Genomic DNA, 24569 nt, shown 5'->3' with positions numbered 1-24569 from the left:
CCCAGTGTGTTGGCACACACCTGTAGTCCCAGCTACTTGAGAGGCTAAGGTGGGAGGATCACTTGAGCCGTCAAGGCTGCAGTGAGCTGTGATCATGCCACTGCACTGCAGCCTGGGTGACAGAGCAAGACCTTGTTTCAAAAAAGAAAAAAAGAAAAGTGCCTACTGAATACATTAGGTTTGGAAATGTACAGATCCATTGAAAGGAAAAATATTCTTAGAAACCTAGCTTAACTTAATAGGTACAAAGCAAAAGCCAGATGTGAGCTCCTTATATTTATAGCTTTTTTACAATTAGAAAGCAAAAGTAATTTTACAAACTAAATATAAGCCAAATAATGAAGCCAAAAAATTCAAATTAATGACATTAACTGAATATGAAAAATGATGTGTACCAAAGCCAAAACACTGCTCACCACATAAATAAAGCTCTTTGAGTTTACTCAATATGGGCTCCTATTTCTTCTGACTCAATTTCCCTATGATATTGTTCTGTTTCTTCTTTTAAAGGGCATGCCGTGATGGTGGTATGAATTCTCAGTTTCTGTGTTCATCTTGCCCCATTCTTTTCTTGTAGAAAAGCAAGTTATTGTATTTAGTGCTGACTTGTTCCTTAACACGAACTCAAATGTGGGCATGAAATCTTGTGTCAACACTTGGATATAAAGTGCTCAGCAAATGCTCCAAATTAAACACACAGCAAGTTAAATATATTTTATTATGAAACATTACAAATAGTAAAAATGTTATGCGATGAGCACCCATACACACACCTTCAAAGGGTTAGCAAATCACACACTTTGCCATAATTGCTTCATGTTCTCATTTAAGTTATAAAATGTTACAGATGCTTTTGAAGTCCCTGATGTACCCAGACACAAGCCCAGTTGCCTCCCTTTGTCCACAGAATAACCATAATGGTGGACTTGGTGTTGATCATCCACTTTCACGTTTTTACTATTTTATTACTTATATATATATTGAGTATTTCAGAATTCCATGCACATCATGATATCTTCTCTACTCTTTTAAAATGTTTTTGGTAGCCAGGCTTGGTGGTGTGCACCTGTAGTACCAGCTACTCAGGAAGCTAAAGCAGGAGGATCACTTGAGCCCAGAAGTCTGAGGCTGTAATGCACCATAATAGCACCTGTAAATAGCCGCAGAACTCCAGGGCAGCATAGCAAGAGGCCATCTCTGAAATGTAAATAAGCAAAACATTTTTTACCTGTTTATGTAGTGTTTTGAGGTTTATCCATCTCAAAAAAAATTCATATAAAAGCGGTTATATGAATATACCATTTTTATTCTCTCATTTGTTTGCCATTTAGGATATCTCCAATTTCTAATTTTCCACCATTATAAATAACACTGCCCTGAATGTTCTCTTGTAGGTGACTTTGTGCGCTTGAGAAGGTGTGTCACCAGGCCAGGTGCTGGCAAACCGCAGCCCTCAGGCCAAGTCAGCCACCTGCTTTTCTATAGCTTGCGGGCTGCTGCCCTAAGAATGGTTTTCACAGTTTTAAATGTTCACAGTTTAAACGGTTATAGAAGTACCTGTCTTTATTCTTGGCCATTCAGGTTTCCTTTTCCGTGAATTTCCTATCTGTAATTTTCTTACTAATTTGTAGTAGTTCTTTATAAATTTATTCATTCCTCCAACAGATACTTCTTAAGTACCTCTGTCATGTGGCAGTACTGTAAATAAAGTAAGTGAACAAAACAGATTAAATCCCTGCCTCTGTGTCTCCTACCTTCTAGTGAAGGAAAACAGCTAATAAACAAATAAAATATTTAGTATAATAAATGTTTAGTATAATAGAAAAATAATGCAGGGACAGGGGATAAGATATATTTTAGAGGAACGTACTTTTAAATAAGGTGGTCAGGGTAAGCCCTATGAACGTGACATTTGAGGGGGAAAAAAAATCGAAAGGAGGTAAGAAAGATAGCTATACAGGTGGCAGAGGAAAGGGAGTTTAGGCAGAAGATATAGCAAGTCTTTAAAGCCCTGAGGAGGAGTTCAGGAAACAGCAAGAAGGCCAGTGTGGCTGGAGCAGAGTAAGCTGGGAAGACACGTGGAAGAGGAAATGTAACGAGGCTGCAGAGGCCACTGTGAGGACCTTGGCTTTCACCTGGTCCTCATTTCACCTGGATAGAAGCCATTGGAGCATTTCAAGCAGAGGTGTGGCATTTAGAGTAACACCAGTCAGCATGGTTGTGTGTTCTCCCTAGTCACATTCAGCGTTGTGGATGTAGGCATACAAAAAGAGATGACTTTAAGCTGGGTTGAGGTTTTTCCAAGCGAGAATGAAGCAAGAGGGCAATAACTGCTCGTGGAATTTAAACTGGGTAAACAGGGATATGAGGGTGAAATGAGGTAGGATCAAGGATTATAGGGTTTAAAAGGATGGTTGAAGTTGGAAGCAAGCTAGGATAGGATGTAGAGGTCAAAGAATGGGATGCTTGAAATTGAGATTGGAAGAGTAGCAGTTATTGATAATGGCGATGTCTAAGATGTGGTCATGGGAATGAGTGGCTGAGGCCATTATTTGTAATGCTACCTTATCGTATATCAAGTGTCTATATATGAATGGATCTGTATCTTGTCTTTCTATCATGTTTCATGAGCCAACACCACAATATATTATTATAGTTTTATAATGAGTCCTGATATCTGATATGGCAAGTCCCTTCATTACATTGTTCTTTCTTAAAATTATCTTAGCTATCAGTTCTTTGCCTTTTGTGTGAATTTTAGATTAAGTTTATTAAATCCCACAAAAGCCTCTGTTGGGATTTTTATTGCAATTGCATTGACTTTATAGATCATTTTGAAAAAAGTGATAGCTTTGTAATATTGAGTAGTCCCAGACGTGAAGATACCATTCTATATATTAAGGTCCTCTTTAAGGCCTTTCAATAGCATTTGTCACTTTTCTCCAAAATGGTTTGACCTGTCTTTGATTAGATTTACTCCTAGATACCTTTAGATTTTATTGCTATTGGGAAAGTGTTCTTTACCTGAATTTTTAAAATGATATAAAGGAGTACTCTTTGTGTGTGTGTGTGTGTGTGTGTGTGTGTGTGTGTGTGTGTGTGTGTGTGTGTGTGTGTTTTGAGCTTGTATCCAGCGACTTTGCTGAACTTGTTTACTGATTCCAGTGTGTATGGATTATCTTGGATTTTCTAATGTAGGCCATCATGTTATTGACAAATAAGGACAGTTTTGTCTTACTTATGTAGTTCTCATGCCTCATTTTTTTTGACTCCAGTACAATGTTTTCCCAAATTTGATGGAAATAGTTTGAAATTTCACCACTATAAAACTTGATATTGATTTTTGATAGGTAGCCTTTATCAAATAAATGTCATTCTCTTCTATTTCTAATTTTATTATTAATGAGTTTTGTGTTTAGTTGAATTTCTTATCTGCATCTTTTGAGAAAATCAGACAGTTTTTCTCCTGTAATCTATCAATGTGGTATTTGAAAATAATTTTTTTCTGCTATCAAACTATTCTTTTTTTTTTTAACTTCTGGGATACATGTGCAGAGTGTGCAGGTTTGTTACATAGGTATACATGTGTCATAGTGGTTTGCTGCACCTATCAACCCCTCATCTAGGTTTTAAGCCCTGCACACATTAGGTATTTGTCCTAATGCTCTCCCTCCCCTCATCCCCCACACCCCTGATAGGCCCCAGTGTGTGTTGTTCCCCTACCTGTGTCCGTGTGTTCTCATTGTTCAACTCCCACTTATGAGTGAGAACATGTGGTATTTGGTTTTCTGTTCCTGTGTTAGTTTACTGAGAATGATGGCTTCCAGCTTCATCCATGTCCCTGCAAAGGACACGAACTCATCCTTTTTTATGGCTGCATAGTATTCCATTGTATATATGTGTCACATTTTCTTTATCCAGTCTATCTTTGATGGGCATTTGGGTTGGCTTCAAGTCTTTGCTATTGTAAATAGTGCTGCAATAAACATACACGTGCATGTGTCTTTATAGCAGAATGATTTATAATCCTTTGTATATGAACCCAGTAATGGGATTGCCAGGCCAAATGCTATTTCTGGTTCTAGATCCTTGAGGAATCACCACACTGTCTTCCACAATGGCTGAACTAATTTACACTTCTGCAAACAGTGTAAAAGCATTCCTATTACTCCACAGCCTTGCCAGCATCTGTTGTTTGTCAGAATGGCAATTATTATCAAGCATTCTTTTAGTCCTAGGATAAGTTTTATTTGCTGCGATGTATTTTTATTCATACATTGCTGAATTTGATCTGCTAGGGTTTTTGTCTTTTATTTGTTTATTTGCTTGCTTAGGATTTTCGTATTGATGTTTATAATTGATATTGGTCTATAATTTAATGTATTGCATTGTATATTTGAGTAAGTTAGGAGGTCCCCTTACCCACTATGTTTTTTTTTCTACTCTCTGCAATTATTTATATAAGAATAGAATCATCTGTTACTTGAATTTTTGTTAGAATTTATCTACAAAACCATCGAGACACAATGTCTATGAGTAGATGAAAGTATTACTGATTCGACATCTGTCATGGTTATTAATTTATTTTATTTGTGATCTGGTGTTGGTAATCAAAGTTTTCTAGAAAATTGCCAATTCTTTTTTTTTTTTTTTTTTTTTTTTTGAGATGGAGTCTCGCTCTGTCACCCAGGCTGGAGTGCAGTGGCACAATCTTGGCTAACTGCAACCTCTACCTCCCGGGTTCAAGCAATTCTCAGCCTCCCAAGTAGCTGGGACTACAGGCATGTGCCACCACGTCCAGCTAATTTTTTTGTACTTTTAGTAGAGATGGGGTTTCACAGTGTTAGCCAAGATGGTCTCGATCTCCTGACCGCGTGATCCACCCACCTCACTCTCACAAAGTGCTGGGATTACAGGCGTGAGCCACCTTGCCCAGCCACCAATTATTTTAATTAAAAAAAATTGTATTGGCATAGAGTTATACATAGTATTCACTCATAATTTATTAAACCTTTACTCAATCTGTCCTTAATCTTCTTTTTGTCCCTAAGCTTATCTGTGTCTTTTTCTTATTGTCTTATACTGATCTTAATTTGCTTTTCTCAAAGGTTAACTTTTGGTTAACTTGATCAATCTATTTAATTTTTCTTTATTTCCCTAATTCTGCTCTTATCTTTATTATTTCTTTTTTTATGTTTTCTTTAAGTTTACTTTTTTATTCCTTTTCTACCTTTGTGAGTCCAGTGATTATTAACTCGTTTACTTTTAGTCTTTCTTATTTTTAACAAGTTCTCTTAAGGTTATACATTTCCTTATAAGATCTCTTTATCTGGATCCCATTGGCCTTTATATGTAGTATCTTCATTATCATTCAAGTTCTAATGTTTTTCTAATTACCATTAAGAATTTCTCTTTAATCCATTGAGTTGTCTAGGATATTTAATTGTTCAAACATTAGAGTTTTAGAATTTTTTTTTTACCCGGGGCTGGGCACGGTGGCTTACACCTGCAATCCCAGCACTTTGGGAGGCTGAAGTGGGTGGATCACCTGAGGTCAAGAGTTGAAGACCAGCCTGGCCAACATGACAAAACCCCATCTCTACTAAAAAATACAAAAAAATTATCTGGGTGTGGTGGCACGTGCCTGTAATCCCAACTACTTGGGAGGCTAAGGCAGGAGAATCACTTGAACCTGGAATGCAGAGGTTGCAGTAAACTGAGATCAGGCTATTGCACTCCAGCCTGGGTGACAAGGGAGACTCCATCTCAAAAACAAAAAAAACAAAAAACGGTATTTTTTTACTGATGATCTCTAATCTAATTTCGTTGTATTATATCTATTCTTTGAAAACCAGGAGGGCAACTTGGATTCATTTCTAGGTGACTTAAGGACTAGCTACATAATTTGCAGGACTAGATGCTGGATGAAATGCAGAGCCCTTTTTAAGAATTTCATCAAATGGCCATGAATAATAGTTTGGGATTTTGTGTATGTGGTTGGTTTGTTGTTTTTTCCCAGCCTCCTTTCATTAGCAAGGAGAGCCTTACCCAATCTCTGTCTTTAAAAAGTGAGTCTGGCCGGGCACGGTGGCTCACACCTATAATCCCAGCACTTTGGGAGGCCAAGGCGGGTGGATCGTGAGGTCAGGAGATGGAGACCATCCTGGCTAACACGGTGAAACCCCGTCTCTACTAAAAATACAAAAAATTAGCTGGGCGTGGTGGCGGGCGCCTATAGTCCCAGCTACTGGGAGGCTGAGGCAGGAGAATGGCGTGAACCCGGGAGGCATAGCTTGCAGTGAGCCGAGATGGTGCCACTGCACTCTAGCCTGGGCGACAGAGCCAGACTCCGTCAAAAAAAAAAAAAAAAAAAAAAGTGGGTCTGACTGTGATCTCTTTTTTTGTCATATTAACTCCTTTGTATCTGAACTCCTGACCGCTGCTGCCTCATTCTGAAAGCAGATCCCAAAGACCTATTATTTCAGAATCCATCCCCTGAATGCATATTCATTTATTTCTTTTCTTTTTAAAAATTTTTTTTAATTCAAGAAGTATCAACAAACTGAAAACATTCATTTCTAGTCCACAGAGATGCATATCTAGTTTTTGATGTAGGCTATGTCTTTTTCCATCCTTTATCTAATATTGCTATATGCTTGGAGCTCAGGATGTGCTAAAGTATGAATTCACAAAGTTGTGTTGATTGAGAATGTCTGTGATAGTTTTCCCGACATTTTATTATGAAAATTTTCAGACATCCAGAAAAGTTTTAAAAGTTGCACACTTACATATCCGCCACCTAAATTCTATCCACCCATCAATCCACATTTTAGATCAGAGAGAAATCACAGTTTTAAAACCTTCTCATAGAGAACATATGGACCCCTCAAGAATCAAGAACCGAAATCTGAGAGACAAGGTTATTTGCCCATCTGTATCATGGTTTTTTCACTTAACATAATCGTATGATAATTTTCCTAATGGCTTCACGTTCAATCACAACAGGAAAGAAGGTGGGAAAGATAAGGCAACATGAAGTTATCATGTTTATCTTTTCAGCATTTAAAAAATAAAACAAGTCTTTACTATGAACTTTTTTTGCTTTAATGCTACATAGTCTGGAATTTTATGATTTTAACTTTAATAGCCACTTTTAAAAGTGTTCTTCTATTTTTCTAATCACACAATGACTTTTTATAATTCTCCAAGTTTGCGAAACCAAATCTGTAATAATCCGGTTTTTAGGACTATAGGACATTCGCTAAGCCCATCATGCGTGTTATTAGAGAGTTGGCAGCATTCCAGCCAAGCACATAAAGTGCTGGCACCAGAATGACTCCAGACTCATGTCCACAGCAGCTGTTAGGTCTGTAATGACCCCAGAGAGTCTCTGAAATTCATCTGGATGAGTGCCAGATTGAGGAGGACTTTATTCAGTTTCCTGCATTGAGTATAGAACAGTGCTTCTGGGCACCTTTTTTTAACAAAAGTGTTCTAAGCACTGAAAAAAAAATCTACCTACCTATATACCTCCCATAAGTTTCCATAAAAACAGCTTTCAACCAAGAGGCAGCAGAGGGATTCTAAAACACACAGCAGGAAGCGCTCCTACTCCTCTGAGGTCAAGAGGCTTATCCCATGTTGGTGTGAGGAATGGCTTATTTTCTGATGACCACATGTGGGACTATTTCATCCACCACGAGAGACCCCAGAAGGGTTCCTGTTTTGTATTATTTACGTATACTATACTTCTTTTTTTTTTTAAATAAAAGTAAATGTAACACCTAAACCAAATTCAGGATTGATCCCAACCTTCTAGAGCCATCTCCTCTGGGGTCAGGGAGGAAACAGCTGTCACATCACGATGCAGGTTACATTCATCTTCCACTGGAATGACTAGAGCCCCCAGGCAGTAGCCTGACTACAGAAGAGCAGAGGACTGGCTCTTGGGGACAGACAGGCTTTCTTGCTTCTCCTCATTGGCCATGGCTTAGCCTGGTTCCTCTCCACAAGTTCTTAGTAAACAAAGCACTCACAAAAACCCAAGTCACTACTTTTAAACTCTCTTGGACAAGGGGAGTTTTTCCACAGCTTGGACTGAGAACCCGTGCCCTAGAAGTGCTATTCTGACTAGAATGTACAAAGGGAGTGGGTGCAGGAGACAAAAATGGCTAAAATGAAAATGGGAGCCACTGGTCCCCATTTGCAGCTACAGCTCAAGATGCCTACACATGTGATCAGTGTGGTGTGTGCAGGAGGGAGGGGCAGAGGGACACACCGGGCAAGGAAGGTGCTCCTGGGGACAGTAGTCTGCCCGCCGGCCTTCACTTCTTGGCCTTGCCCTGGGCAGCTACAGCTTCTATGGCTTTACACAGAGTCCCTTCATCCCCCAGGAACTGCATGCTCCTGACAGGCTTTGAGCTCTTGTCCAATTCATAGAGGATGGGAATACCAGTCAGTAGGTTCAGCTCCATGATAGCCTCTTCAGAGAGACCCTCCAGATGCTTGATAATGCCCCAGAGGCTGTTGCCATGGGCTGCAATCAGTACCTGTTTCCCTTCCTTGATCTGGGGAACTATTTCTTTATTCCAAAAGGGCAGAGCTCTGGCAATAGTGTCCGTCAGACTTGCAGGAGGATAACTGATCTTCTGTGAGGTCTGCACACTTGCGATCCTTACTGATGTTGCTGTAGAAAGGATGGTCGGGCTCCAACAGAGGTGGTGGAACATCGTAGGAGCACCTCCAGATCTTCACCTGGGCCTCACCATGCTTTGCAGCAGTTTCTGCTTTACTGAGATTGATCAGATCCCCATAATGCCGCTCATTGAGGCGCCAAGTCCTCATTACAGGTGGGCCACATCTGATCAATGACATCTAGCACTATCCAGAAGGTCCGGGTCACTCCCTTCTGCACTGAGTTGAAGCAGATGTCAAACTCATAACCAGCATCTTTCAGCGCCTGCCCGCCGCACTTCACGTCCTGGTGGCCCGCTGGGCTCAGATCGGAGTCGTACCAGTCGTCTCCAGGTTCCATGCGCTCTCACCATGCTGGATCAGCACCAGTTTGCAGGCGGCCATGGCGGCGGGCTTGGGAAGCAGTGCAGGCTGGGGTTCACAGAGTCCAGAGTCACAGCCTGCCCCCAGCCGCTCCCCTGACCCGACCACTGCGCCTGCGTGCTCGACAATTTTTAATCTTTATTACAGAGACAAGGCCTTACTATGTTACCTAGTCTGGTCTTAGACTCCTGGGCTCAAGCAGTCCACCCATTCTGACCTCCCAAAGTGTGGGGATTACAAGCATGAGTCACCACACCTGGCTGCTCACTCTTTTATCTCTATATTCCTACCAAATTTCTACCTATGAGAATCTTAAATGAGTAAATAAATGTAAAATGCTTAAAACAGCCTGGTATACAGCAAGTGCTCCTCAGTAAGCACTAGCTGCTGTTCTGACCACTCAGTGCCTATGAAATACAGTACATGAGGGCAGGAGGGGAGAGGAAAGGGGGAAAGGTATATCTAATTGTTAAATCAGTAAGAGTGAAAATCCTATCCATGCTAGGCTCCGGAAATGTAAAGTCGATAAGATATAACTATTGTCTTGAAGGGACACAGTCTAGAGAGGAAACGAATATACAAATGAGTATGAGAATGCTATATGTCTGTGATCCCCAACCTTTTGGGCACCAGGGAGTGGTTTCGTGGAAGACAGTTTTTCCATGGATGGCAGGGGCAGGGGATGGTTTCAGGTTGAAGCTGTTCCACCTCAGACCATCAGGCATTAGATTATCATAAAGAGAGCACAGCCTGGAGCCCTCACACGCACAGTTCACAGTAGGGTGGGCACTTTTATGAGCATCTAATGCCGCTGCCGATCTAACAGGAGGCAGAGCAGGCGGTAATGTGAGTGATGGGAAGTGGCTGTAAATACAGATGAGAATCGGCTCACTCTCCAGCTGCTCACCTCCTGCTGTGCGACCCGGTTCCTAACAGGCCACAAACTAGTACCAGTCCGCGGCCAGGGGTTTGGGGTCCCCTGCTACGTATAAACTATGTACAGGCTGGATGCCAGTGGCTCCCACCTGTAATCCCAGAACTTTGGGAGGCCGAGGCAAGTGGATCGCCTGAGGTCAGGAGTTTGAGACCAGCCTGACCAATATGGTAAAACTCCGTTTCTACTAAAAATATACAAATTAGCCAGGCGTGGTGGTGTGTATCTGTAGTCCTAGCTACTCAGGAGGCTGAAGCAGGAGAATTGCTTGAACCAGGGAGACAGAGGTTGCAATGAGCTGAGATCAAGCCACTGCACTCCAGCCTGGGCAAGAGAACGAGACTCCCTCTCTATAGATAAATAAATAAATATATACATACATACATATGTAAAATAAACTATGCACAAAGGCATTTTGAAAGTCTTCCACACGGCCTAGCAAGTCTCTCACACGTAATAGGGGCAATATATAATTTAGACTATTGAGAGAAAATACTCAACTTATTCTTCAAAGTCCCTTTTAAATCCTTCTTGATCCAAGAAGCTTTTTCCCATCTTCCCAAACATATGTGACTCTTCCACCCAAGTAGATTGTACCTCTCCCAGACCACTTATCACTTTATCACTTTTTATACACTTGATTTCTTCACCTTACTGAATTGCAAGCCTTAAGGCAAGAATTTATCTTGCTTATCTGTATGGTGCTGAAGTGCGAAGCACCATGCCTTGCATACCAAAGGTGCTCAAAAATACTTTTAAAATGGATAACAACAAAAAAATTGGACAATATTACCTTCAAGGGACTGCCCAGTTTATTTAATTTCACTTTTGTTGTAGTGAACATTAACTGCAGAAAGACAACTGTTTTCCATTCAGTTGTTCCTTTCTATTAGCATGGAATATTAATACTAGACTGTATTTATCACAACATCAATTACAAGCATTGAAATACAGCATTGTTTCTACCTTCTGTATTTCTCTTGGGTGAATACTTTATTGGAAGATAACTAATTTAATTTAGAAAGAGACTCTACTTCTTTTGAATGACTTTCGGGGTTCCTTGGTACTTACAGATTATGTTGTACACATCACTCAAGGCTTAAGGGATGTGTTATCTAGATGCACTTACTGATCTCTTGTTTTTTCTTTGTTTTTCTAATAACTAACACCATTTTTTGTTTACTTTCTGTAGGTAAATGCGAATGTAAGGAACAGATATTAGGAAACGCCAAGGCATTCTGCGGAATGAAATATTCATATGGTGAGTCTGAAATCCTTGAATGCTTCTGAGAACCTATTCACACTAAGTTCAGAGAATATTTTAGAAAATGGGAGGCCTGACTGATGACATTGTGTATAAATGAAAGCACAAAGCATTAGTCTTACATAATAACACTAAACACAGTGTTCTGGTCTTGGGCTAGATTTTCCTGATGTAGATGGTGATGGATGTCCCAGGGAGGACAGGATGCTTGTAGAGCAAAGGTAGGGTTACTATACCATAAGAAAAAGAGGCAGAGAGCAGAAAGAAGAAATCATGATATGAAATCCTTTCTCATGGGTCCTTCTTGCCTTATTCATCTAAAAGGGATGTTTCTAGCCACTTCAATGACTCTTGTGTTCATTTGTCACGCAGTAATACTGAGTAGAAATCAGTTTAAGGTAGCATTTCACTATGGTTGAGAGCACAGGCTTTGGACTCAGACCTATGTGAGTTTCATTTCTGGCTTATTGCGTGGGAGACTTAACCTCTCCAAACTTGTTTCCTCATCTGTAAAATAGGGATCTTGCCACCTTCCTCGTGGAATAAGATGTTTGAAAAGCATGCAGCACATTACCTAGCACATATTCAATGCTCGGTAAATGGCAGGGGGAGGGAGATGATGTCTATTTGTGAGGCATTGAGACTAGCTGTCCACCTGGGTCTCTTCCCCACCCTCTCTGTATACTCTAGACATCCCTGTCTTTCAAATAACAGGAAAATACATCCTGTACAAAAAGGGAAATGGCACTGCCTAAGTAAAGACTGTTACTATATTCAAATGGCTTTATATTTACTATTAAATATATTAAGATAGCATATCTTGCTAACACATTCTTGCCTAGTGTCTGAGACTTTTTTTTTAGACAGAATCTTGCTTTGTTGCCCAGGCTGGAGTGCAGTGGCACAATCTAGACTCACTGCAACCTCCACCTTCTGGGTTCAAGCGATTCTCATACCTCAACCACCCAAATAGCTGGGATTACAGGCATGTGCCACCACGCCCAGCTAATTTTTTTAAAATTTTTCTTTTTCTTTTTTTTTTTTTTTTTGAGACGGAGTCTCACTGAGTCACCCAGGCTGGAGTGCAATGATGCAATCTTGCCTCATTGCAACCTCCACCTCCTGGGTTCAAGCAATTCTCCTGCCTCAGCCTCCCAAGTAGCTGGGACTACAGGCATGTGCCACCATGCCCAGCTAATTTTTGTATTTTTAGTAGAGACAAGGTTTCACCATGTCAGTCAGGCTGGTCTTGAACTCCTGGCCTCGTGATCTGCCCACCTTGGCCTCCCAAAGTGCTGGGATTACAGGCGTGAGCCACCGCACCTGGCCTAATTTTTGTATTTTTAGCAGAGATGGGGTTTCACCATGTTGGCCAGGCTGATTTTGGACTCCTGACCTCAAATGATCTTCCCGCCTTGGACTCCCAAAGTGCTGGAATGACAGGTGTGAGCCACCACACCCAGCCTGAGATGTTTTATTGATCTATAATATATATGGCCTGAAATATACACTACAATGAGGAGAAAATTTTAAGTCATGATTTATGAAACCAAGTATTTAGGTTCTCGATAACATTGTCTCTAATCTCATACAAGATTTTAAAAAGTAAATAACTGGTAAAAACCTCATGAATCTTATCTAAAATTACATGCACACTTCCCTCTCTACTTTCCAACTTGGCTAAATAATAGAAGAAAACTTTTGAAATGTACAGCACTCAATAAAGGAAAGGCAGTTTAGAGGGAATGGCATTGCTTATTAAGAGCAAATATGATAATTTAGTTCAAAGTCAGTTCATTCAGTGAAAATATCAACTGGCTCTCCTTATCACATCAACTTTGTAGCTCTCTGAATTTACAAATAACCAATCTTTTAATACAACTGCATTAATTTTCTACTTAAGAATTTGAACGTTCTTAACAATGTAATGAAACATCTTGGTCTTATTAAGTGCAATACTGCTACAGTCTTGGAAAAAATTGGTTTCCTCCTCCCCATTCCCTGGCTTAATAGAAAAAACAAAAACAAAAAAACACTTGACTTACTTGCTTACTCCTTTAGCAAATATCTATTGAGCAACAGAAGTGACAGACAAGGTCCCTACTGTCTTTGAGCTTGCAAGTCTAGTGGAATAATAATAGTGAACATTTACTGAATATTAGCCACACGCTGGGCACTATACTCCCTGTCCTTCATGTATTTATCTCATCGGGGTTCTAGTCCAAACTCTACCTCTAGCCAACCAGTTATGCGAACTTGAACAGTTCATTTTATTTATTTGTTTTGTTTATTTGTTTGTTTTACTTATTTATTTATTTATTTTTGAGAGATGAAGTTTTGCTCTGTCACCCAGACTGGAGTGCAATGGCGTGATCTGGACTCACTGCAACCTCTGCCTTCCAGTTTCAAGCATTTCTCCTGGCTCAGCTTCCCAAGTAGCTGGGACTACAAGCATGCACCACCATGCCCAGCTAAATGTTTTGTATTTTTTAGTAGAGACGGGATTTCATTGTATGTTGGCCAGGCTGGTCTCAAACTCCTGACCTCAGTTGATCCACCCACCTCAGCCTCCCAAAGTGCTAGGATTACAGGCATGAGCCACTGCACCTGGCCCTAATTTCTTAAAACTTGCTTCCTCATATATAAAATATATGAGCTTTTAAGACCCCTTAGAAGTCTAAAATGTAATGACTCCATAAACATAGCTGTCTGACAGCTGTATTCTCAGAGTATGAGACCAGCCAAGATAGGGTGCTCTCATTACACACACTCTTCCATAGAGATGTGGATAAGCCGATAAGAACTTCCCTGTGAAAAAAAAAATATATAGATGAGAAAATTAGCCAGGCGTGGTGGCCTGTAATCCCACTACTCAGGAAGCTGAGGCAGGAAGAATTGCTTGAACCTCGGAGTTGGAGGTTGCACTGAGCCGAGATAGCGCCATTGTACTCCAGCCTGGATGACAGAGCAAGACTCCATCTCAAAAAAAAAAAAGAACTTCCCTATGTTTCCTAGTGTTCCTGAGTAGCTCAGTGATCTTTAGCTTTACTTTCTTTCCAACTCCAACTTATTCCATTACTTAATCCCCAGCCACATCAATTTCATCAATGGGAGGGCATAATAGAATCATGAGTCATACAGAATACTGGAGCTCCACCGTCATGCATGGGTGTCCAGCCCTTTGAATGTGAGGACTTTTTGGCTTATCTGGAGTGGCAGATATCACAAAAATTATGCACAGACATTTTTTTTTAGTTCATCAGCTATCATTAGTGTTAGTGTACTTTATGTGTGGTCCAGTGTGGTCCAGGGAAGTCAAGAGGTTGGACACCCATGAAGGGATAGCTTCCCTAACTCCAGTCAGCTTGCATTTTATGCCAGGAGAAGAATATTAAGTAGTGAATCATATCATTTAATCTCTTTAGAATATGCAAAATATATTCTAGCAGTAGCATTTTGCTCTCTATCATAACATTAAACACAATCAGCCACAAAAGAATAATATAGTCAGAACCTAAATAAAAGCCAGGATAAGTCTACTTCCTATGTTTCTTCTCTCTGTTTAGATGTGGTAGCTGAATGTGTTTAAGATTATAATTGCAATAGGCAAATGGTTGATATTCTCTTAGGATAATGATATTGCAGGGAGTCACATTTGAAATTGCCTAACAAATAAGAATATAGTTAATATAGAGAAATGAGATAAAGCCAGTGCAAAACTGAATGAGCCTATGGCTTTTTTAAATTTAGTGTTTTTATTTTATTTTATTTCAATAGTTTTGGGGGAACAGGTGGTTTTTGGTTACACGGGTAAGTTCTTTAGCGGTGATTTCTGAGATTTTAGTACACCCATCACCCAAGCAGTGTACACTATACCCAATATGTAGTCTTTTATCCCTCACCTCCTCTCATCCTTCCCCAAGTCCCCATACTAAGTGTTATATCATTCTTAGGACTTAGCTCCCACTTATAAGTGAGAACATAATGAGGTTTGGTTTTCCATTCCTGAGTTACTTTCCTTAGAATAATGGCCTCTAACTCCATCCAAGTTAATGCCTAATGATTTTTAAAGCAAATTTTCACGTCTTCATCATCAATTCACCTTTCCATTATATTCTGAAATGCATACTTATGTGTTGTTCAAACTTCAAATGATAATATGAAATTCTATGTGTTTTGACTTCTGTGTTGTTAACAGTGCTAAAAATAAAGATTTTATCAGCTCATGATAAAGGTACTCATGTTGAGGTCAATGTGAAGATTAAAAAGGTCTTAAAATCTACCAAACTGAAGATTTTCCGAGGAAAGCGAACATTATATCCAGAATCATGGACGGACAGAGGATGCACTTGTCCAATCCTCAATCCTGGTGAGTATTAGACTTTCCTATCTTAGTACCTGCCTTGTCTTTGCTGATTTGCTGCTTGTCTTACATCCTCTGAAGCACAGCATAAATAAACTCAGCAGGAACATCTCTCCTTTTCACCATCTGACTCCTGCGGAAAATCCAAATGTAATTCTTTGAACTAACATCGAGAAATTATTTCTCTTCCATGTGCTCTATAAAAGTTTAATATTTTAAAATCCAGAAATATAATACTCTCTATCCTAAAAGAGGAGACTCAGATTGGTTCCAGGTGCCAGTTGCATAGAAAGCACTTTCATGAATTTATCTGCCACTTACTCTTTATCTGAAAGCCAGGTCCTATTACAGTAGAACCTGTTCCCAAAGGAAGTTCAAATGCAAAATTCCATCTGTGGAAATAATATTGAATTCATTTTGACTATTGCTTGAAAAGCATCTGTTTCTCCTGGAGAGAAAACAGCTCTCAAGTTCTCATCATCTTGTTTTTCATGAAATGATATTTCTGGTTTCAAATTAGAAACAGCAGAAATAAACAAAACAAAAACTGTAGGATTTTAGAGCAACTTGAAATGGAGAGAAATTTGATTTGCACCTTTAAATGTTATAGCAGAAGTGAAGACGAATAAATAAGCACCAGGGTTCTTGCCCCAAGCACATGCATTATCCTGGGTCATAAGCTGCTTCTTTCTCTGTCTCCCTCGTCAAATTTGAGGATGGGGTTTAGGCTTTTGGTCATAGTATCTTCAATACCTACCATTAGTACCCAGACAATGGTAACATAATACTTAGCAGGTTCTAATAAAACAAATCATAATTCAAAAAATGCTCTGCATCTCCCTGCTTGTGTGATTGTCATCTGTGTCTTAGTCACACTGATGAAACAGGTACATTATTTATGTTCTTGGTCTAATTCCTTCCCCATATAAACCCGTTGTTAACATTAATAAGAAGTCTTTTGCACCCAGCCTGGCCAACATAGTGAAACCTCGTCTCTACTAAAAATACAAAAATTAGCCTGGTGTGGTGGCACACACCTAGTCCCAGCTACCCAGGAGCTGAGGCAGGAGAATCCCTTGAGACCAAGAGGCAGAGGTTGCAGTGAGCGTCCAGCCTGGGCGACAGAGCAAGACTCTGTCTCAAAAAAGAAAAAAAAAAGTCTTTTGCAGTCTTTGATTAATAAATTCGAGAGAAACAGACAGATAACTGAGAGAGAAAGAGAGAGAGAGAGCATAAACTGACAATAAAATATCCCCTCAGTCTAAACAAACTCAATATTGATATAGAACTTTTGATTTTGGCCAAGTGTTGACCAATCTCTCACATCTTTTTCTACCCTTTCAATAATGTATTTAAATCAATTTAGATTTTAATAAGGAAAAGATGAAAAATAACATTTTAAATTACATAAATAAACAAACAATAGACTGGGCATGGTGGTTCATGCCTGTAATCTCAGTTTTAGGAGCCTAAGGTGGGAGGATAGCTTGAGCCCAGGAGTTCAAGACCACTCTGGGCAACATAGTGAGACCCAGTATCTACAATTTTTTTTTTTTAATTAGCTGGGTGTGGTAGCACATCCCTGTAGTCCCAACTACTTGGAAAGCTGAGGTGGGAGGATCACTTGAGCCCAGGAGGTCAAGGCTGCAGTGAGCCATGATTGAGCCACTGCACTCCAGCCTGGGCAAACAGAGCAAGACCCTATCTCAAAAGAAATTAAAAATACATAAATAAATAAAATTCCAAAGAACAAATTGAACTAATAAGAATCTTGGGCTTTGAATACAGGAAACTAAAAATAATTCATGTAAGTTCTATTTCCCAATGATTTGTGCTTAGAGGCATCTCTTATAAGAGCTTTCCTACTGTCTTGGCAAAAGGAAAAAAAAAAAAAGTCTGCCCAGTTTAGTGAGACATTAAAAACAAAAGCTTTGACCATCTGAGCCACCCTCCAGGAAGTGAACCATACTTCCTAATCAGGTTTCTGCCAAGCCAAGTCAAAGAATCAACTGAGTTCATCACAATTGAAAACATAAGCGCAATTATTCAAAGAATCCTTGAAAACATGTTTACTTGCTTTGAAGAAAAGACTGGAACTTGCCAAAGCAAAACCAGACACTCTTTCATTTTACTTTGTTTTTCCATTTTTACAAGTTCAATAGCTAAGGCCAAAGAAAGCTGATAAGAAAACTGAAACCTTACACGCCAACCTGCTTCCTTGGCTACTTTGGAAAAGAAAGTATCCAAAGTATTTGGGTATCCCTGCATATTCATTCATTCTTAATTCATGCATGCATGTACTCTTTCATCAGTCATATATTTTAGAATACCAAGACCAGCACTAAAGTATTATATTTTCTTTTTCTATGGATACAAAATAAACTTCGTGTTCTCAAACGTGTAGCAAAGAAGATGTCAAAACCCCAGAGATAGGAAAATAAAATATAAATGCTAATAAGAGGTGTAAAAGAACATTGTTTTGCATGTTTACTTTTGGTGTGATGCTGCTTCATAATTTATGGTTTTATTCAGTATTGTTTTTATCAATTTAACTTATATTTATACTTTAATGGTAAATTCCTGTTTATTCTATTTGTAGTTTCAAAGTAAATTCATATAAAAATACCAGACTTAACCCTGAGATTTCTTTCTTTCTTTTTTTCTTTTTTTAAAGACAGGGTTCTCTGCTCTGTTGCCCAGGCTAAAGTGGTGGTGCTATCACTGCTCACTGCAGCCTCGACCTCCCAGGCTCAAGCAATCCTCCTGCCTCAGCCTCCCGAGTAGCTAGGACTACAGACGTGCCACCACACCCAGCTAATTTTTGTTTGTTTGTGTTTTTGTAGATAGGGTCTTTCTATGGTGCCCAGGCTGGTCTCAAACTCCTGGCCTCAAGCAGTCCTCCCACCTCAGCCTCCCAAAGCACTGGGATTACAGGCGAGAGCCACTGCATCCAGCCCTAACCTTGAAGTTTCTTAAAAATTGATTACTGTATTTTTAAATGAGGACTTTATTATTTTAGACATTATGCAAACAATTTTAAGGCTACTATATTTTTAACTAGTCAGTTAATTAAACACTGAGGTTCTTTTTCATGCAGAAGCTAAGGTTGCCTTTTATCATTTAAATGCTTTTTCATTCATTTTACATTGTACTCTCCAGTGTTTGAAACCTCTGTCATTATTTTCCTTTTTCTCTTTTTCTGAAAACACCAAAATAGCTTTTTTTAAAGTTTAGGATTAGTTTCTTTTTATAATCTTTTAGTGGGGTGCAGTGGCTCACATCTGTAATCCCAGCACTTTAGGAGGCTAAGGTGGGCGGATCGCTTGAGCCTAGGAGTTCGAGGCCAGCCTGGGCAACATGGTGAAAGTCCATCTCTACAGAAAATACAAAAATTAGCCAGGTATGGTGACATGAGCCTGCTGTCCTAGCTACTCAGAAGGCTGAGGTGGGAGGATTACCTGAGCCTAGGGAGATCGAGGCTACAGAGTTGAGATGGTGCACTGCATGTCAGCCTGGGTGACAGAGTGAGACTCTGTCAGAAAAAAAAAAAAAAGAAGAAGAAGGGAAGGAAAGGAGAGGGGAGGGGAGGGGAGGGGAGATGTTTAGGGGAAAATTTTAAAGTTCACATTTCTATCCCCCAGAGATCATCTCTGTTAATAGCTTAGGAAATCCTTTCTAATTTCCCTCTGTGTATATGTATTATATTTTTAACCAAAATGATATCATAGCATATGCTCCATTCTGTAACCTGCATTATTCTGTTAATAAGCTTTACCTTCAATTTTAGTTTATTTTCATATTATCTAATACTCAGGTCATATTTCTATTTCCCAACTGATCCCAAAATGTCCTCTAGAGCTGATTTGTCCTTTCCAGTATTCAATCCAGGATCACACATCTAGTTTTTCAGTCCCTCAAGTCTCTTTTATTCTGGCACAGTTCCTTTTTTATGACTTGTTGAGGAAACCAGGTCAGATGCCCTGTTCCTTATCTGAACATCAACATTTGTGTGGTTGGTTCATTTATGGTAGTGCTTAGCTTGTTCTCTATCTCTTCTATCTCCTATAATCTCTAAAGAAAGGCTTGATTGATTCAAGACTAACATTTTGGCTAGAATCCATTATAGATATCATCGTGTACTTCATGTTGAATCATGTTGAATGCACCTGGTACCTGGATAACCTCCCATCAGTGTCTCTAAGCTTGACCTTTGGACTACAACGAAGGGAGCCTGATCTCTCCATTGCCAAAGTTTTGTTTTACCTTGAGAGATAGAAAAGAATGAGTGTGACATTACGTAGCATTCTACGAGCATCCAGCTTTCCATTCACCATTCATTTAATGACTTTATCGCCAATTGATAATCCTTTCCTCAATCAATAACTTCATTAGAGTCTGAGAAATGATGTTTTTCTAACTCTTTCGAATTCTCTTCTCTTATTAGCTGGCATTCTTCTGTAAGAGGGCTTTCTCTCCCAAGCTGGGCTACTAGGTTACCATGAAATACAGTTCTTATTGTAAAGACAGGATAAATGCTACATTCTTTCCCTTTAGTTTCTAATTTTCAAAGTAAGAAATGGTTTTAACAGCTGCCTCTAAAGAGGACAAATTAATTTTTCTCTGACTTTCTCATTTTTGGTGTCATTTTGGAATTATGGATTTCTATGGATTTAATGTGTTTTCATACACACAATTATTGTGTTTCTTGGTGCTCAACTTATCACAGCTTTGACACATTATAACTCCATCCTGCTAGCTGTTGTGTCCTTTTAAAAAGACACACATTCATCTTTGAAAGCTTTCTTGTTTTTTACACAATAAGATGTCCCATGCTCAACTTCCTGCCCTGAACCTGGAATAAGCCATTTTCCAAGAAGCCTGTATGGTTGTTACAGGTGTTCATACTACTTGGATGACATTTTTTTCTCAGTCATTTCAGTGAAAAATGAGCAATGAAATCAATTTAAATTGTGAAATTAAATTGATATTTTTCAGTTGAATTTTAGCATCTAGCTTTCATGTAATTTAGTTTTTTAAAGTATGTCTCTATTTTATATTGGAAATTTTTTATTTTATAAACCTAATTATTTTATCTATCCTATAATTTTTAAAAGCTTTTCCTAAATACCAAAATCTACATTATTACAAACATTAACTAAGGGCAATTATTGTAGTTCTTTTTACTAATCTATAGGTAATGAGACTGTCCTTTCATTTCTTGGATATATTAGCTAAAATTTGTTATCTAAAGCTTGAAAGGAATTTTGAATACAAGGTCATCACAAGATCTAGGCAAGTTTTATCATTTATTTAGTTTTTTTTTTTTTTTTTTTTTTTTAATGTATGACAAACAAACATCCTATTCCAAAAACACATAGGCTTTTTATAGGGAATATGTGTTATTTTCTATAATTCACAGGTTCTTTCCTATATGTTTTCCTAAATGCTTGTTTCACTTTTATAAAAATCCTCCTTAGGCTGGGCATGGTGGCTCATGCCTATAATCCCAGCACTTTGGGAGGCTGAGGCAGGCGGATCACCTGAGGTCAGGAGTTCAAGAGCAGCCTGGCCAACATGGTAAAACCCTGTCTCTACTAAAAATATAAAAGCCAGGTGTGGGGGTGCACACCTGCAGTCCCAGCTACTTGGGAGGCTGAGGCACAAGAATTGCTTACACCCAGGAGGCAGAGGTCGCAGTGAGCCAAGACGGCACCACTGTACTCCAGCCTAGGCAACAGAGAGAGACTCTATCCAAAAATAAAACAAAACAAAACAAATAAACAAAAAAACCTGAATATACACTACCATACACAGTATGAGTCTCCAAGATGTACTGATCTAGGGCAGTATGGTAAGTGTCCTTAGAACCCTCAGCTCTTTGCCACAGAGCGTGGTATAGTACAAAGAAAAGGTTCTAGAATCAGCATGATCTGAGTTTGAGTACAGGTGCTGCTATACTTACAAAAAGATATTGAACGAGTTTCTTAGCCTTGATGAGCCTCAGTTTCCTCATCTGCAAAACAAGAAGGAAAAAATATCTACCTCACAGGGTTATTTTTAAAGCTAAATGAGATCATACATGTAAAACATACACGTAAAGCATACATGTGCTAAGCATAGTAAATGCTTACTGAATGGCAACTATTAATGTTTCTTACTCCTTATTCCAACCCTGAATATATGAAACTGCTGGAGTTAGCCAGGCGTGGTGGCTCACACCTGTAATCCCAGCACTTTGGGAGGCCGAGGTGGGCAGATGGCTTGAGTCCAGGAGCTCAAGACCAGCCTGGGCAACATGATGAAACCCCATCTCGACAAAAAATTTGAAAAAATTAGCTGGGAGTGGTGGCGCACACCTGTAGTCCCAACTACTTGGGAGACTGAGGAGGGAGGATTACCTATGCCCAGGATATCAAGGCTGCAGTGAGCCAGGATTATGTCACTACACTCCAGCCCATGACAGAGCAAGACCTTGCCTCAAAATAAATACAAAAGCAAACCTGCTGGAGTCACATCTCTCCCTTCAATAAAGCGTGATACTATATAGCCCCTAATTTTGTTCTCTTTTAGGTTTGGAATACCTTGTAGCAGGACATGAGGATGTAAGAACAGGCAAACTAATTGTGAATATGAAAAGCTTTGTCCAGCACTGGAAACCTTCTCTTGGAAGAAAAGTCATGGATATTTTAAAAAGAAAGTGCAAGTAGCATTAAGATGGATAGCACGTGATGGCACTTCTCTATGTACAAAACACAAATTTTAGAGCAAGAAGACCTCAGACAGGAAACTGGAATTTTTTAAAGTGCCAAAACGTATAGAAATGTTTGAATGCATGGGTCTCATCTTAACTTATCTCTTCTGGACCCATGTTTAAATGTAGTTTTATTTCATGAAGAGAAATGAAAACCTCTACACTGATATCTGTTTTCTATGGGACTGATTCTGAAAATCTTAACTATTAAGGATATTTTAATAGCAGCATGACATTTAGCAGTAATCCATTAAGGGCAGTACCTCTAACAAGGACGCCTTCCAGCTTCAGCTACATTACTTACATTTGATGCTAAAGTAATGAATGAGGTTTTAAGGAATTCCCAACCCTACTATCAGAAAAGGTGTTTCTTTAAAAAGAGCCTTCTCTTGTGTGTTATGCATGAACTTTGGTCTGTAGGTGTTAAATGGAGCCTCTCCACGTGTATATAGTATTTCCTTGTATAAAGCACTTTACTACGTACCACTTGTGTTGTGAACGTTTGGAGACTGCTGTTGGAAGAAAGAAAAGTGTGTGAGAAAGCCTACTGAAGCAAAAGCGCTGCCACTACAGGTGGACAAAAGTGACCATATAAAAGAAGTTGTGCTATTTAACTCTGAATACTTGGAGAAACTAGGTGAAGATGCAACCAGAAAGGAGAATATGTATGCATGAAGTCTCAGCTTCGAGCTGGAAGCTAGATTCCAAGATGACAGCCATGATGAAACTTTTTAAAAAACTAAACCAGAAGAGACTTTAAAATAAGAGAAAGAAATCATAAATGTAGACATATGCTTGGCTAAAGTGGAAATGGACTTTAAATTTTAAAAAGCTCATTTGCAATGCACTTGTATACACTTCAAAAATTATTGTAGACTCAGAATTTGTTCTATTTTTGTGCTTAGTATTTAAACCTGAACATTGAAACAGTTTTCCTCCTTGTCTTTCTTAACAGTAAGTCATTATATTTACCTGTTTTTTAACACAATGTATGTGATAGTCAACAAATCAGTTTTTCATTATTATTCATCTTCTATACCCATGCATAACCACTATACATAGTTTCTTTTGTACTTGAATATACAAAACATGAACACAGTGCCATATGAATAATTTCACATACAGAACCATTTTTTCCCTGAAGTCCTGTGGACTTGCAAAAATATATATATATTGCTTTGTTAATTTGTTTTTATATTTCATATATGTAATAAAGGAATATGATCTCTTGATTTTTGTCTCATTTCTTGATTAACTCTTTCAGTGATGCTAAAGATTATCTTCTCATAATGAGGGAACTTAAATCTAATTCACTAATTTAAGAACATGAAAGAAGGCCTGACTTCTACTCTGTTACTCTGGGGTTTTGGAATGGAGTGGAAGCTAACTCAGGTGGATTTATTTTCTGTAGCCTTTAGACACAAACTTTTTTCATCAGATAATTGTGATTTTTATATTACATTAATTTTAACTAATTTTAAAAGTAATAAATGTTCATTGTTGAAAACACAGAAAAAGGATAACAGGAAAAATTATTTATACTCCAGCCATCCTGGGATAAGAGCCATTGGCACTCTGGTGTCTATAATGTAGACTGTTTTCTGTGCATACATATATATGTTTTATATAATTGGAATTATACTAAACACAGTCTTAAGAAATCTGCTTTTTCACCTGGAGCATGTCTCTTAGCTTCTTACCTATCCTATCTTATCCTGGTTGGTGGACCACTATCTAGTATGGTTATAATTTAGAAGCAACTTATAAAACATGTTGGTAAGTATAGCATACCAAGAAAAATATTTTAAATACATCAGATACAGAATTTTCCATTTCACTTTATTCAAAATAACAAATACCCACTTTAAAAAGAGTAGAAATTTTTTTAAAAGAGTAAAAAAAGTCCATAAAACATTAAGTTAAAAAAATTGCAGAACATACATAATTAGCCCCACCCCAAAAACACATTTATAGTATATATAGTGTTTTTAAAGTTCTGAAAGAGGGCCAGGCACGGTGGCTCACACTTGCAATCATAGCACTTTTAGAGGCTGAGATGGGAAGATTCGTAAGGCCAGGAGTTTGGGACCAGCCTGGGCAATGAATGAGACCTCTGTCTCTTAAAAAAAAGAAAAAGCCAGGCATGATGGTGCACACCTGTAGTTTCAGCTACTCAGGAGGGTGAGGCAGGAGGATGTCT

At 38.8% G+C, this 24569-nt stretch overlaps 1 protein-coding gene and 1 pseudogene across 3 annotated transcripts in view; one reads left to right on the top strand and one right to left on the bottom strand.

Annotated features, from left to right (window-relative positions):
- The window catches only part of NTN4 (netrin 4), a 122234-nt gene extending 98633 nt beyond the window's left edge, over positions 1–23601 (top strand). For all 3 annotated transcript variants that reach the window (XM_005571905.5, XM_005571903.4, XM_005571904.5), the window contains exons 8-10: positions 11184–11252; positions 15454–15624; positions 22189–23601. In XM_005571905.5, the coding sequence (XP_005571962.3) occupies positions 11184–11252; positions 15454–15624; positions 22189–22325 (377 nt within the window). In that variant the 3' untranslated portion in view covers positions 22326–23601. The remainder of the gene's footprint in view (positions 1–11183; positions 11253–15453; positions 15625–22188) is intronic.
- On the bottom strand, positions 8190–9078 carry LOC102144647 (phosphoglycerate mutase 1-like; annotated as a pseudogene).
- Positions 23602–24569: the final 968 nt, after the last annotated feature.

This window comes from Macaca fascicularis, chromosome 11, assembly GCF_037993035.2.
Source record: "Macaca fascicularis isolate 582-1 chromosome 11, T2T-MFA8v1.1".
Classification (NCBI taxonomy): domain Eukaryota; kingdom Metazoa; phylum Chordata; class Mammalia; order Primates; family Cercopithecidae; genus Macaca; species Macaca fascicularis.
Note: the sequence above shows the minus strand (reverse complement) of the source record. Positions and strands in the feature narration are given on the sequence as shown.